Source organism: Moschus berezovskii, chromosome 12 (genome assembly GCF_049115385.1).
Source record: "Moschus berezovskii isolate FMDL1 chromosome 12, NW_MosBer_1.0, whole genome shotgun sequence".
Taxonomy (NCBI): Eukaryota; Metazoa; Chordata; class Mammalia; order Artiodactyla; family Moschidae; genus Moschus; species Moschus berezovskii.
The window spans coordinates 2615780-2628781 of NC_142471.1; the positions used below are offsets into that span (position 1 = coordinate 2615780).

Here is a 13002-nt window from a genome sequence, read left to right on the forward strand (position 1 = left end):
GGGAAGTCCCTCAGAGCCTTTGTTCCAACAGCCACACGTGACCAGTGGCCACGCCATGGACGAAGCAGGTCTAAGCCATCTCTCGGCAGCCTCCTGGGAGGCATGTATTTGGACCCTGGTTCCCGTTGCTTCTAGAAGACACACACAGTGTCAGACCAGGCGAGGTCCATCCACAGTTCAAATACATCTGCAGTCATCCATGCCATTTTGTTAGCTTCATAATACACAGGCAATGATTTTATGCCTTTGAAGCAATGTGGATTTCTGTTTTTTCCAATGAGAAGCAGAGGAAGTTTCTCTGAGCTGTCCATGTTTGTCCCAACCACCAGAGTTATTCTGTCAATGCATAACTTGCCAGTTGAACAGGTTTCTCCTTTAAATGCAAAGGTATTTGTAGGCAACATTCGATAAAGCAGCCCAGTCTCTTTTACATTAAAAATATTTTTAGGATGATAATCATTTAAATAATAAGGAAGTATGTTTTGGTGTCAGACAGCTGAAGGGTCTACTGGTACACCTGTGGCTTCTACAGGTTGAGCTCTGAATACTAGACCATACCTGGATTCAAAACGGTCCAGCCAACCATTGCTGCACTTAAAATCATTACGTCCCAGTTTCTGGGTAAAATCATTAGCTTTTCGCCGCAACATTGGACCACTGACTGGCACATTCAGACACTGAGCGATTCGATACCACCTCATCAGTGCCTCCTCCAGGTCTGTGTAAAAAGCAGTTCTCAGTCTTTTTCTCTTTGGATCAAATCTCAGTGATTCAAAGGCTTCCAGAACCTTGTCTTTATTCTTCATAATCGAAGACAACGAATTTTCCTTTATTCCATATTCAGCTGCAATCTCTGCTTTTTCCTTACCGCTTTCTACTGCATTTATGATGTCGATCTTTTCTTCAATGGAGAGACTTTTCTTTTTCTTCACAGTTACAGGCAGAGTTGAGGCATCCACAGGAGCTTCTGCCATCTCACCCTGAGCTTATGAGGAGATGTCGTCTCTCTCTGGGTCTGTTTCTTCAGGAAACTTTATTTTTCAGTATGATACAAATTGCTTTCTATGCCACTGCGTATATTAAAAGTTGGTCAGTGTCTAATAGTCTTATTTGTGTGGAAATGGATGAATAAATACATTTCTTCAAAGGATCTGAATAAGAAAAATATTATCTGCAGCTAGAATATTTTAGAAGAGAAATCTCCTCCCCAGGACCTTGTGCAGTTCAGTTTATTCGGAGTTCCAGAAGTCAAGCTAAAATAGAAATCTCATTATGTCAAACCTGTCCAGTCCTGCTGATGTATTTTTGGAACTTCAATCCTTTAAGATGATCCATTTTATCCATGTGCACATTCAACCTCCTCTTAATTCTCCACAGAAGGCCTCAGCGATAAGAAGAAAAGCATCCAGAAATTGCATGCAAATGTCAGATGCTAATTTCCAAGTCTCTTTAGGGTGGAGAAGAAAATTGTAGAACCCTTCTAAGACTCGACAATATCCTCTATCACTTGAAACGTTTAAAAAAAAAAAAAAAAAGAGGAATTTTAGTGATGATATGTCAATTTAATATAAAAAATATTTGTACTAATTAGTTATGCTTTTAATAATCATGAAAAGAATGGGAACATGTTTCTAAAAATACAGTAACTGAAGCTTCCAGAAGAAATGCTTACCTCCCAAATGGTGTCTCTGTGAAAAGCTCTAGAGCTCCGCTCTGACCCCTTGAGTTCTCACTTGCCTTTGAATGCTTTGTAATATATACTTCTGGAATAAATCAGACAAATTTAATCTGTTTTAAAAATGTGAGCTTACCAAAATTAAAGAACTAAAAATGATGCTGGGTAGATCTTTGGTGGCTATTTTTCCCATGAAGTCACAGGCTGCCCCTGTGGCTTCTCTAAAAGAAAAACACAGTCAGACAGTGGTCACAAGGTCCAGCTTTTAATAGCACATGGGAGACAGGGTCTCCTTTATAGGAGTCTGGTAGAAAATGCTTCACTAAAAATCCAATCAAGTGATTCCATTACAAATTTTAAAAACTGAAATCTCATTCTAGTTGCTTAAAAATCTAGTAACTTTTTATCACTTTGACACATTGGCCAGATGCACGGAGGCCAGAAAATACTTGTCAAAATGCATGGGAATAAACAAATTACTGAGAAGATATAATGTAGAAAGAAACAAAAGAAGGAGAGAGATCATGGTCTCAACCTCTCAGGACCTCTACTTCATCTGTAAAATAAAGGGCGTATCACAGTGGGAGGAGATGGGCCTTGGTGCCAGACACACCTGAATTGACAAGTGACTCTGCCACTTAGCACTTAAGGTGATCCTGGGTAGTTCACTTAAGCTTTTGAAGCCTTGGCCCCCTTTTCTGTAGAATAAAGGTAACTACAGCATGTACCTCATGGAGTAATGGCACATTCAGTGAGATTCAGTGAGAGCATGTAAAGCACATAGCCCAGTATTTAGCACCTTACAAAGTATTCAATAAATATTTGATGACCTCATCATCATTTTGTGGCTCAGCAGGTAAAGACTCCGCCTGCAGTGTTGGAGACCTGGGTTCGATCGCTGGGTTGGGAAGATCCACTAGAGAAGGAACAGGCTACCCACTCCAATATTCTGGCCTGGAGAATTCCATGGACTGTAAAATCCATGGGGTGCAAGGAGTGGGACATGACTGAGCGACTTTCCCTTTCACTTTCATCATCATTATCTTCCCTCTAATGTGCCCTTCCGCTGTGTCAATCTACAAAATTCTGAGATTTCATGAAATCCTACTTCAAATGATAGCAAGAATCCCACCTTAAATATACACTGAAAGCAGAACACTTCTTAAGCCAAATAGTGCAGTGAGAATGGTCACCCTACACGGGCTGGTCCCAGCCTTCCCAAGTACCATCTCCCCCACTAGAATCCACAAGCTTTGGGCCTCCTACAGGCCAAGGAAACAAGCTAATCTGTTGAACGGGGGTGGCGGGTTTGGGGGAAGGGTTACTTCCTTCCATGTGAGAGGGTAGACACTCCATTCCTCTAGTTTTCCTCTCTGTCCTTGGAGGTTTCAAGATAACACATGAATTTTTTTTTTGTTTTTTTTTTTTGCACAAAACTTTATCAAAATTCCTCTGCCTTTGTTGTCCAAAGCAAGTAATTTTTATTATAGAAATAAAACCAGTACAGGAATCTTTTTTGTTGTTGCTGTTATTGCAAAAAAGATCTTAATAATAATTATGAGAGCCTAGGGTGTTAATTTCCAAACTGCTTTACTTCCTGTATTCCAAACAACTCAGGAGGAAGGTGAAACTGGATTTCAGAGCTCATACGGTTATAACATGGTTGAATGCAGTCCAGAATCCAGGCTTTTCAAGGTCAAGTCCACCATTCTTTTTACACATGGCATGGCTCCTCTAATAGTTACACATTCTATGCCTCCAGCACCAAGCTAAAGACAGAGTTTCCAATGCCTTTCCAAACCTCTCCCCCTCCACATATACCCCAAAAGGCAGTATAAGGTTTCCACAGGAGAACAGCCACTATGAATTCCAGGGACATAAACAGAAACCATACCCCATATCCAATTTTAGGGTGAGCTGACTTTTTAAGTAAATAAGATTTGACCATTCAACTAAAAATAATTCTTATATATTGAAGACTACCTGCATATTTTTCTACTATATCCTATAAATATACCATTATTTCAGAATAAAAAATTAAAAATATCTTCCTCTTTTAGGAAGGATACCAACCTCCAGAAATTTAGGGAGCAAGAACCAATTTTTTAAGAAAAGTCAAAACCAAGCAAAACTACCCTTCAAGAGTAAAAGGGAATCTCTTCCTTCTTTCTGTTTGGTTGTTTTTGTTTTTTTCTTTCTTCCTCTTCTTTCCTTCCATTTTATTTCATTTGTCAGGTATAAAAAAAAGTATTATCTCAAACAATAAGGATTACAGAAAAAGTTACTTGAACTTTCTCCCATATCCTATCCCAAATAAAGCAATATAATACACACAATCAGAGATGATTATCTTGATCAAATTGAAAATAGTGATACTTTTTTAGGAAGATAGTAGGATTTTTTTCCTGAGAGTTAACAGTATATATTTCCTTCTAAAACAGTTGTCAAAGTTACAGTTTCCCATGGGAAGATGAAGTACATCTTTATTCCTGAAACAACCAACTTTCCAACGCCAAATCAGACAAGCTAGGCTTGTTCCCTAGCAAAATTAGGCAATACTGCCTAATCAATGAAGCTGAATTCATTGAGAATGGGACTTTTCCATTCTCCCACAGTCCATGAAATTAAAAGACGCTAACTCGTTGGAAGGAAAGTTATGACCAACCTTGATAATATATTAAAAAGCAGAGACATTACTTTGCCAACCAAGGTCCGTCGAGTCAAGGCTATGGTTTTTCCCGTGGTCATGTATGGATGTGAGAGTTGGACTGTGAAGAAAGCTGATCACCGAAGAACTGATGCTTTTGAACTGTGGTGTTGGAGAAGACTCTTGAGAGTCCCTTGGACTGCAAGGAGATCCAACCAGTCTATTCTAAGGGAGATCGATCCTGGGTGTTCATTGGAAGGACTGATGCTAAAGCTGAAACTCCAATACTTTGGCCACCTCATGCGACGAGTTGACTCACTGGAAAAGTCTCTGATGCTGGGAAAGGTTGGGGGCGGGAGGAGACGGGGACGACAGAGAATGAGATGGCTGGATGGCATCACCGACTCAATGGACATGTGTTTGAGTGAACTCCGGGAGTTGGTGATGGACAGGGAGGCCTGGCGTGCTGTGATTCATGGGGTTGCAGAGAGTCAGACACGACTGAGCGACTGAACTGAACAGTCCAGTGGCTGGGTTTTTTGTTTTTTGCAGGGAATAATAGTACATCATGAGGAACGCTGGGCTGGAAGAAGCACAAGCTGGAATCAAGATTGCTGGGAGAAATATCAACAACCTCAGATATGCAGGTGACACTACCCTTATGGCAGAAAGTGAAGAGGAACTCAAAAGCCTCTTGATGAAAGTGAAAGAGGAGAGTGAAAAGGTTGGCTTGAAGCTCAACATTCAGTAAACAAAGATCATGGCATCTGGTCCCATCACTTCATGGCAAATAGATGGAAAAACAGTGGAAACAGTGTCAGACTTTGTTTTTTTGGGCTCCAAAATCACTGCAGATGCTGATTGCAGCCATGAAATTCAAAGACGCTTGCTCCTTGGAAGGAAAGTTATGACCAACCTTGATAGTATATTAAAAAGCAGAGACATTACTTTGCCGACCAAGGTCCGTCTAGTCAAGGCAATGGTTTTTCCCGTGGTCATGTATGGATGTGAGAGTTGGACTGTGAAGAAAGCTGATCGCCGAAGAATCGATGCTTTTGAACTGTGGTGTTGGAGAAGACTCTTGAGAGTCCCTTATACTGCAAGGAGATCCAACAAGTCCATTCTAAAGGAGATCAATCCTGGATGTTCATTGGAGGGACTGATGCTAAAGCTGAAACTCCAATACTTTGGCCACCTCATGAGACGAGCTGACACCCTGGAAAAGACTCTGATGCTGGGAAAGGTTGGGGGCGGGAGGAGAAGGGGACGACGGAGAATGAGATGGCTGGATGGCATCACCGACTCTGTGGACATGAGTTTGAGTGTACTCCGGGAGTTGGTGATGGACAGGGAGGCCTGGCGTGCTGTGATTCATGGGGTCGCGGAGAGTCGGACACGACTGAGCGACTGAACTGAACTGAACTGAACTGAATGGCAGCAGCTAATATTTCTTAGAAGTAATAATTCTCTCAATCATGCTACTCCTTGAAGATGGGCATGAATTTGAGCAAACTCCGGGAGACAGTGGAGGAAAGAGGAATTTGGTGTCCTATAGCCCATGGGGTCGCAAAGTGTCAGACACTACTTAGCGACTGAACAAAACAACAACCCCTTGAAGATATTACAGTAGAGAAACGCTGTCCTACTTATTAGTAGTTTGGAACTACTTTCTCTGCCAGCGGTAAAGCTAACCAAAGACTTAGATTAGGCAGCTCACTAGAACAGACTTACCAGCGGACCTCCAAATGAAGGAGACAACTGTCCATCCTACTGAAGGGAGAGAAATGCGAATCTTCCTTCAAAACAGGAGCTACCTTTTTGGTTTTGCTTACCAAAACAGCAGTAGCTAGGGTTTGCTGGGATGCAGTAACATATATTGCTAGGAGGCACATAAATTGGTACAAAGCTTGCTGAGGGCAAATTAGCAATATAACATGAAAACTTTAAAAATGTGCATAACTTTTTATCCAGTAAGTCCATACCTACCATTTTATTCCATCTCCCTCAAAATTATAGATTTAAAAATAACCTATCTTACAAATATATTCATTTTCTATTGCTGTGTAACAAATTAACAGACGTTTAGTAGCTTAAAACAATATCCATTTATTATCTCACAGAACTAGCCAGAAGTCCAGGTGGGCTTAACTGAGTCCTCTGCTTAGGGTCTTAGAGGGCTGATATCAAGATTCCAGTCAGGCTCGGCTCTATCTAGAAGCTGGGGGAGAATTTGCTTCCAAGTTCATTCAGGTTATTCGTGGGCTTCCCTGATAGGTCAGTTGATAAAGAATCTGCCTGGTTTGATTCCTGAGTCGGGAAGACCCGCTGGAGAAGGGACAGGCTACCCACTCCAGTATTCATGGGCCTGCCCTGTGGCTCAGCTGGTAAAGGACTTAGACCTCTGTGGTGGTAGGACTGAGGTCCCTGGCTTTTTGTTGACTGTGAGCAGAGATTACCCTTAGCTCTTGGAGGCCTCTCTCAGGTACTGGCCTGGGGTCCTCTTTATTTCAGCAACAGGGAACTTTTCTCACATCAAATCTCTCTCAAGCTTCAGATCTCTCTAATATCCTCTGCTGCCATCAGCTAGAGAAAACTCTATGCTTTTAAAAAGTTCATGTAACCCAGTTAAACTTAAAGGCTTTTGGACTGCGAAGGAATCCATCGACAAAATGAAAAGACAGTTTACTTGTAAATGATGTGACCAAGAAGGGGATAATATCCAAACTATATAGATAGCCTATACAACTCAATATCAAAACCCAAACAACCCAGTTAAAAATAGGCTGAAGATATGATTAGATATTTTTCCAAAGAAGATACACAGACGGCCAACAGGCACATGAAATGATGCTCAACATCATAATCCTCAGGAAAATGCAAATCAAAACCACAATAGGATATCACCTCATACCTGTCAGAAAGGCTGTCACCAAAAACAATAACAAACGTTGGCAACAATCTGGAGAAAGGAAACCTTTGAACACTGCTGGCAGAAACGTAAACTGGTGCAACAATATGGAAAATAGTATGGAGGTTCTTCAAAAAACTAGAAATAAGCTACCATATGATCCAGCAATTCAGTGCTAGGTATATATATATGTGAAGAAAACAAAAACATTAATTTGAAAAGATACACGCACCCCACTGTTAATAACAGCATCACTTACAATAGCCAGGATATGGAAGCGACCTAAGTGTCTATCAACAGGTGAATGGATAAAGATGTTGTATAAAGACGTAATAGAATATTGCTCAGCCACAAAAAAGAACGAAATTTTGCCATTTGCAAAAACGTGGATGGACCTAGAGGGTATTATGCTTTGTGAAATAAATCAGGGAAAGACAGACACTCTGTTAACACTTTCATGCAGAATCTAAAACAAAGGAATGTATATAACAAAACAGAGGCAGACTCACAGACACAGAGAACATCCTGGTGATCACCAGTGAGGAGAGGGAAGGGGGAGGCGAGACAGGCGTATGCGGTTAAGAGACACAAACCGCTGTGTATAAAACAAACAAGCAACAGGGGCACACTGTACAGCACAGGAAAATGTGGCTATTAGTTTGCAATAACTTTAAATGGAGTATAATCTATAGAAATACTGAATCACTATTTTGTACACTTGAAACTAATATAACATTGCAATTCAATGATACTTCAATAAAATAAATAAAATATAAGATTCATGTAGTCAGTTTAGGACTAGCCAGATTAACTTCGTTTTGAGTAACTCAGAGTAGTTACTTCAATTACATCTGCAAAATTCCTCTTGCATATAATATAACATAATCATAGAATGATATCCTATCATGTTCGCAGAGGAAGGAATTATACAAGGTGAAAATCATTGGAATTCATCTTAGAATTATACCACACAAGACTATTTCCTACATGGCTGTTTTATAATTATAGAGAAAACTTAAAGTAATCCAAATCTGTAAAAAAGGATTAGATAAATAACTTAAGGAATATCTATATGTTAAAATACTATTGAGAAGGAGAATGTTTAATGATATGAGGGAAATTTCATAATATGTCAATATTAAGTGGGAAAAGCAAAATACAAAGTTGCATGTCAACAAATACAACCTTCACTGAAAGTTCCTTGAGGGCAGAGGCTCATGGCTATTCCTACAGTGCTTAGTGCCCAGCTAACTGCAGGTTCCCAATAACAATTTGTTAAATAAATGAAGAAAAAATATTTGCATCAGATATTGACCAAAATGTTGATGTTAACTATAAACAATGGAATTATAAGTTTTTTCCTTTGTAGTGAAAACAATTTCTACTTTATATTCTACCCATTCTACTTTTCATGGGCTTATTAAATATTGCATTAATCAGTACCCTTTAATAAAGGGTTTACTTTCAGAGAATCACACTGTGCAATCAGTAACTAAATATGTCTTCATGAAAAGGAAGCTGTTGATAAAGAGTGATGAAATTACTGTGACACTACCAGAATTCCTCTAGAAAAGACCTAAAGGTGCCCCTCTCTTCTCTCTTTTGGGGAAATAACATTGATGAGCAGAATACAGTACTCAACATCTGAAGCAAAGAGAAAAGATTATGCCCACTGAATTCACTTGTAAAGAGAAAATAACAATATCCTTTAACCCATTCCTGCTTTTCTTCCTGGTCAATAAATAAAAAATAGGCTGCTACAGTTCCCCCATAAGCCAAGCGAATAAATGGTGCCGGATTTTTCTAAAGTTGAATAATAGCCAATAGCAGAGCAAAGGTAAGTGATTAGATAAGCCTCCTGTCATAAGCATATATGGCAGGCAGCTATTCCCTTCTTGTTATACTTCTCCAAACACAATGCCAATTAAAATAGTAACCTATTCTTCCCATGGAGAATGGTCAGGAAGAATTTCCCAAGCTGTAGGGAAACAGGGAGAGAGAAAGCAAGGGAGAGGGAGGGAGGGATCAAGGGAAAGGGGGAGGGAGGGAAGCAAAGAGTGAGAGAGAATCTCTATCTAGGCAGGAGTAGGTTTAAAATAGTCTTTTCAGTCAGCATGAAAAAATTTCCCCAAACCCAAGAATAATAGCTACTACTTCCTTTTTCCCAAAGAAAGTGCATAGACTCTCACTGTTTTCCATCACCAGCTGAAGTAATTTCCAGTGTGTCCTTCAGGCCTTCCTAATTTCTGATTTCCCTGGGGGGAGCAAAAATCATAGGAGGATTAATCCTGTGTATAGCCTTGCACAGAATAACACTATGTATTAATATAAGGACTAACTGTGCACACCAGCAGAATCACACTGGACCAGAGAGTACCTAAAATGATTCACAGCACCCTCACCAAGTAGAAGTTAGCATTAGTTCCAACCACATATGAATTTCTATCAAAACCAGCAGCTGCCAAGAAAACGATCTAGCGAAGGACAAATAACTAAACCAACTGTCTACCTTTTTAATATCAGAAATACGTCTGAGCCTAACGGTCTAATACATAACTTTAGTTAAATGTCCCCAAACTCAAGAGACAGCTAGCAGGAACCCTTACAGCCCCAGCCAGCCCAAACAGTTTAGTACACATCCTTCTAGCAGCACTGATCACTGTCACCCACCTCTTCCTAGTCGTCCTTCTGAAACTCTAATCCTTGTACTTGCTACTAAGTTCCATTCTGTTCCTATATAATAAAAGCAGTAATCATTCTAGATGGGGATCATTCTCTTATACTTGAGAAGACTAACAGGAATGCTTTGAACCTGAAAATCCTCAGTAAACTGTAGAACTAAAGCTAAGTGAATGAATACATATATTCATCCATTTCCCCTGGAGGAGGGCACGACAACCCACTCCAGTATTCTTGAATCTTTTGGAGAATCTCCATGGAGGAGGAGCCTGGGGGGCTATAGTCCATGGGATAGTAAAGGGTCGGACACGACTGAAGCGATTCAACATGCAACCACAGATTTATGTTTTGGGATTTCATTACGGTTTTTGTCAGAGAAGGTGTCCTGGAAATCTCAGACAATAAATATTGGTATTTACTTTTGAAACACTTGTGGTGTATTCACTCTTCACAGATATGGGATAGGTATTTGTACAGGGATGTACGGTTCACTATGGTCAAATTCCCTACAAATCCGGAGAGGCAGAATTCTGCCTTCGGGCACTTAGCCATTCAAAACGTCTTGTCAGCTAATGTGACAAGGCAGGTGAGAAGTATGGTCTAGAGGGGCAGATTCCACGGAGTGCGCTGTTACCTTTGGCATTTCTGCAAGTGACCGGGCTGTCAAAGCAAACGCAGTCTGGAACCTGGAAGGGAGCCTGGCGCGGCAGGATCACCGGTCCGTACTGTATGCAAATAAGCTTCAGGTGTCTAGCACCACTGCTGAGCCGTACTGTGCGGGGACAGGCAGAATAGCCGTAGTGCAGGTTGGAGCCTTCACTTAGGAAACTACAACGGGATCCGAGAGGACCGTTCGGCGCTCTCTGTAGACAGGACAGTGATCTATTAAGTGATGGGGCAAGCAAAGAAAGCAGAAATCGGTCGTCTGAGTAAAGAGGAGCAGGAGAGAAAAGTATCACGGATTCACTCTCTGCGAGCAAGCAGAGCAGAAAGTGATGACAAAGACAGAGCAAATCATAACTCGGGGTCGTCCAGAAGTGGGTGGGCGTGAGTGGACAGCCGGGGGCACTGGGGAAGGCGCGCGAGGCACCCGCATCCCGTCTGCTCCCTAAACCCCGCATTCCCGCCACCCTCTCCACGCCCGCGGGTCTGGAATAACCTTCCGCGTGCTCGCCGGCAGCCGAGAAAGCAGCTTTGGCTCTCCTGGGACTGCGAGGACTCCCGCCACCGGCTCACCATATGTTGGGGGAAAGCCTAACGCGTGAGGCTGGGGTGTGTGAGTGAGAAAGTTATGCTAAGGGCTCCTGGACCTCCGACCACTCCAGACCAGGCCCGCGCGCCCTGGGGCAAGCTCGGGCAGGTGCTTCCGGACCGCGCTCACACCTCTCTGGCCGCAGCCAGAAAACTGCCCGGCAACGGCGCCGGCTGAGTCCCGGATGCGGTTGCTAGGGCCGCAGTGGGCGGGGCGGGGGCGGGGGCGTGGCCGCCCCCCGGAGAGCGGCCCTCGCGGGAGGTTCGCCGGCTGAGTCCCGGATGCGGTTGCTAGGGCCGCAGTGGGCGGGGGCGTGGTCGCCCCCCGGAGAGCGGCCCTCGCGGGAGGTGCGCCGGCACTGTCGAGACGTGGCCGGGCCGGCCAGATTGAGGGAGAGAGAGGCCGTCCAGGCCCACGGACACCGCTGCTTCCGGCCCCCGCACTTCCGGCTCCGCCGCTCCGGGTGCGGAGCCGTAGGCCGCCGGTGGGGCGGCTGGCGGTCCGAGTGTCCTCGGAGGCGGGTCCGTGTGAGGCTGTGGCAGTTGCAGTTGCTTCCCGCCCCGAGGAGCCGAGGTGCGCGGCGGGAGGGGAAGAAGGAAGAGGCCCAGGTCGCGCTTCCGCTCACTTCTGGCCAGGGCCGAGGCGACTCCCTGGAGCAGAGGCAGGGATAACCCTCGACGTGAGGCCGCCGGCTTCCCTGCAGACGGGTGAGGGCGGAGCCGGCCGGCTGCGAGGGGGGCGGGGGAAGGCGGCCTGGCGGTGGTTGTCCGGCCGGACACGTTGCCTCTGGGGTCGCCGTTCCGAGCTTCCGCGGGGCCCTTCTGTCCTTAGACTGTGTGTGCCGGCTCTCTGTACCCAGGTGCTCGGCCTTGGACTTCTGCCCCTTCGTCCCTCTCGTCACCCTGAGCGTGCCCCCGAAACGGCCGGGTGGAGGGGCAGGACCGGCCCTCCCGGCGCGGCACCCTCCCGGTTGTGAGTGCAATGAGTGGGGAAGGGGATTGCAGGATCCGGGTCTTTTCGACCTGAGTCTCCGAGTGGGCCGCCCTCGGGTTTGGCGGCCAGCCTGTGTTGCTGATCTTTCCCTGCATCCGGCACTTCCTCTCTCCCGCAGCGACGGTCCCTGCTAGAGGCTCCTCAGGCTGTGGTGCAGGGAGGAGCCTTGCCTAGGAAATGTCCCAAGCCTGACTGTGCTGGCGAGGACGTCCGAGGAATGCTGGAGTTTGGGAAGGAAGTTGTGCTGTCGTCTGGTCCGTGCCTCTTTGCCGAGTTACTACTGTTTAAGTGTCTAGGAAAAAGGAAAGAGGTTGTTGTTGTTTTTTGTTTTTTTTAAGAACAGTTTCTAGACGCTTTTCCCTTTTACTTAATTTTATTATTACTTCCTTTGTGTTCTTATCCGCTCTCTTGAGCCCTTTGATCTCAAAGTTTGTAGTTTCCACTTGCTGCACATCCTTTTAATCACCTCCTTTTAGGATTTCTGTCCCCCTCCCTTCCTTTTCTCCTAGATTAAAGCATGTAATTTCTCTAAGTCGGTTCTTAAGGAAGAAAAAGATGGAAGATTTGAAGGACTTTTGTTAAACTTGTGCTTTCACCTGGGAAAAGTGGCAGGTGTGTGTGTGTTCCCGTGTGCTGTTTAATTAACCTCACCGGTGTGGGAATGTGCACAAGAATTGGTTATGTTAAATCCTTCCTGTGTTAAGGCTGCAGGAGTTGGCTGTTTTATTGCTGCTCTTTCGATTTGAAGACAACAGATTACACGTCGGTACTGTTTTAATCCCACTTTTGTTTTTCCTTGGTCAACCCTTCCTCCCAGCCACCGGGTCTAACACTCCTTAGCCGAGAAA

The 13002-nt window shown here is 44.0% G+C and overlaps 3 protein-coding genes across 5 annotated transcripts in view; 2 read left to right on the forward strand and 1 right to left on the reverse strand.

The window, feature by feature from the left end:
* Nucleotides 1-131: 131 nt before the first annotated feature.
* On the reverse strand, nucleotides 132-11450 carry LOC129555912 (tigger transposable element-derived protein 4). Its single transcript, XM_055425867.2, is given in 4 exon segments — nucleotides 132-1506; nucleotides 1673-1763; nucleotides 10544-10791; nucleotides 11069-11450. A coding segment is annotated over 1 exon segment (843 nt). The 5' UTR covers nucleotides 975-1506; nucleotides 1673-1763; nucleotides 10544-10791; nucleotides 11069-11450.
* LOC148775914 (uncharacterized) lies at nucleotides 11441-12437 on the forward strand. Its single transcript, XM_088841831.1, has 2 exons — nucleotides 11441-11734; nucleotides 12273-12437. Exons 1-2 carry the CDS (start codon nucleotides 11443-11445, stop codon nucleotides 12326-12328), a joined length of 348 nt encoding a protein of 115 aa, XP_088697957.1. The 5' UTR covers nucleotides 11441-11442; the 3' UTR covers nucleotides 12329-12437.
* LOC129555207 (kinesin-like protein KIF19) overlaps nucleotides 11728-13002 on the forward strand; it is a 28220-nt gene continuing 26945 nt past the window's right edge. For all 3 annotated transcript variants that reach the window (XM_088841826.1, XM_088841828.1, XM_088841827.1), the window contains exon 1: nucleotides 11728-11868. The gene's annotated coding sequence lies outside the window, so the exon portion shown is untranslated. The remainder of the gene's footprint in view (nucleotides 11869-13002) is intronic.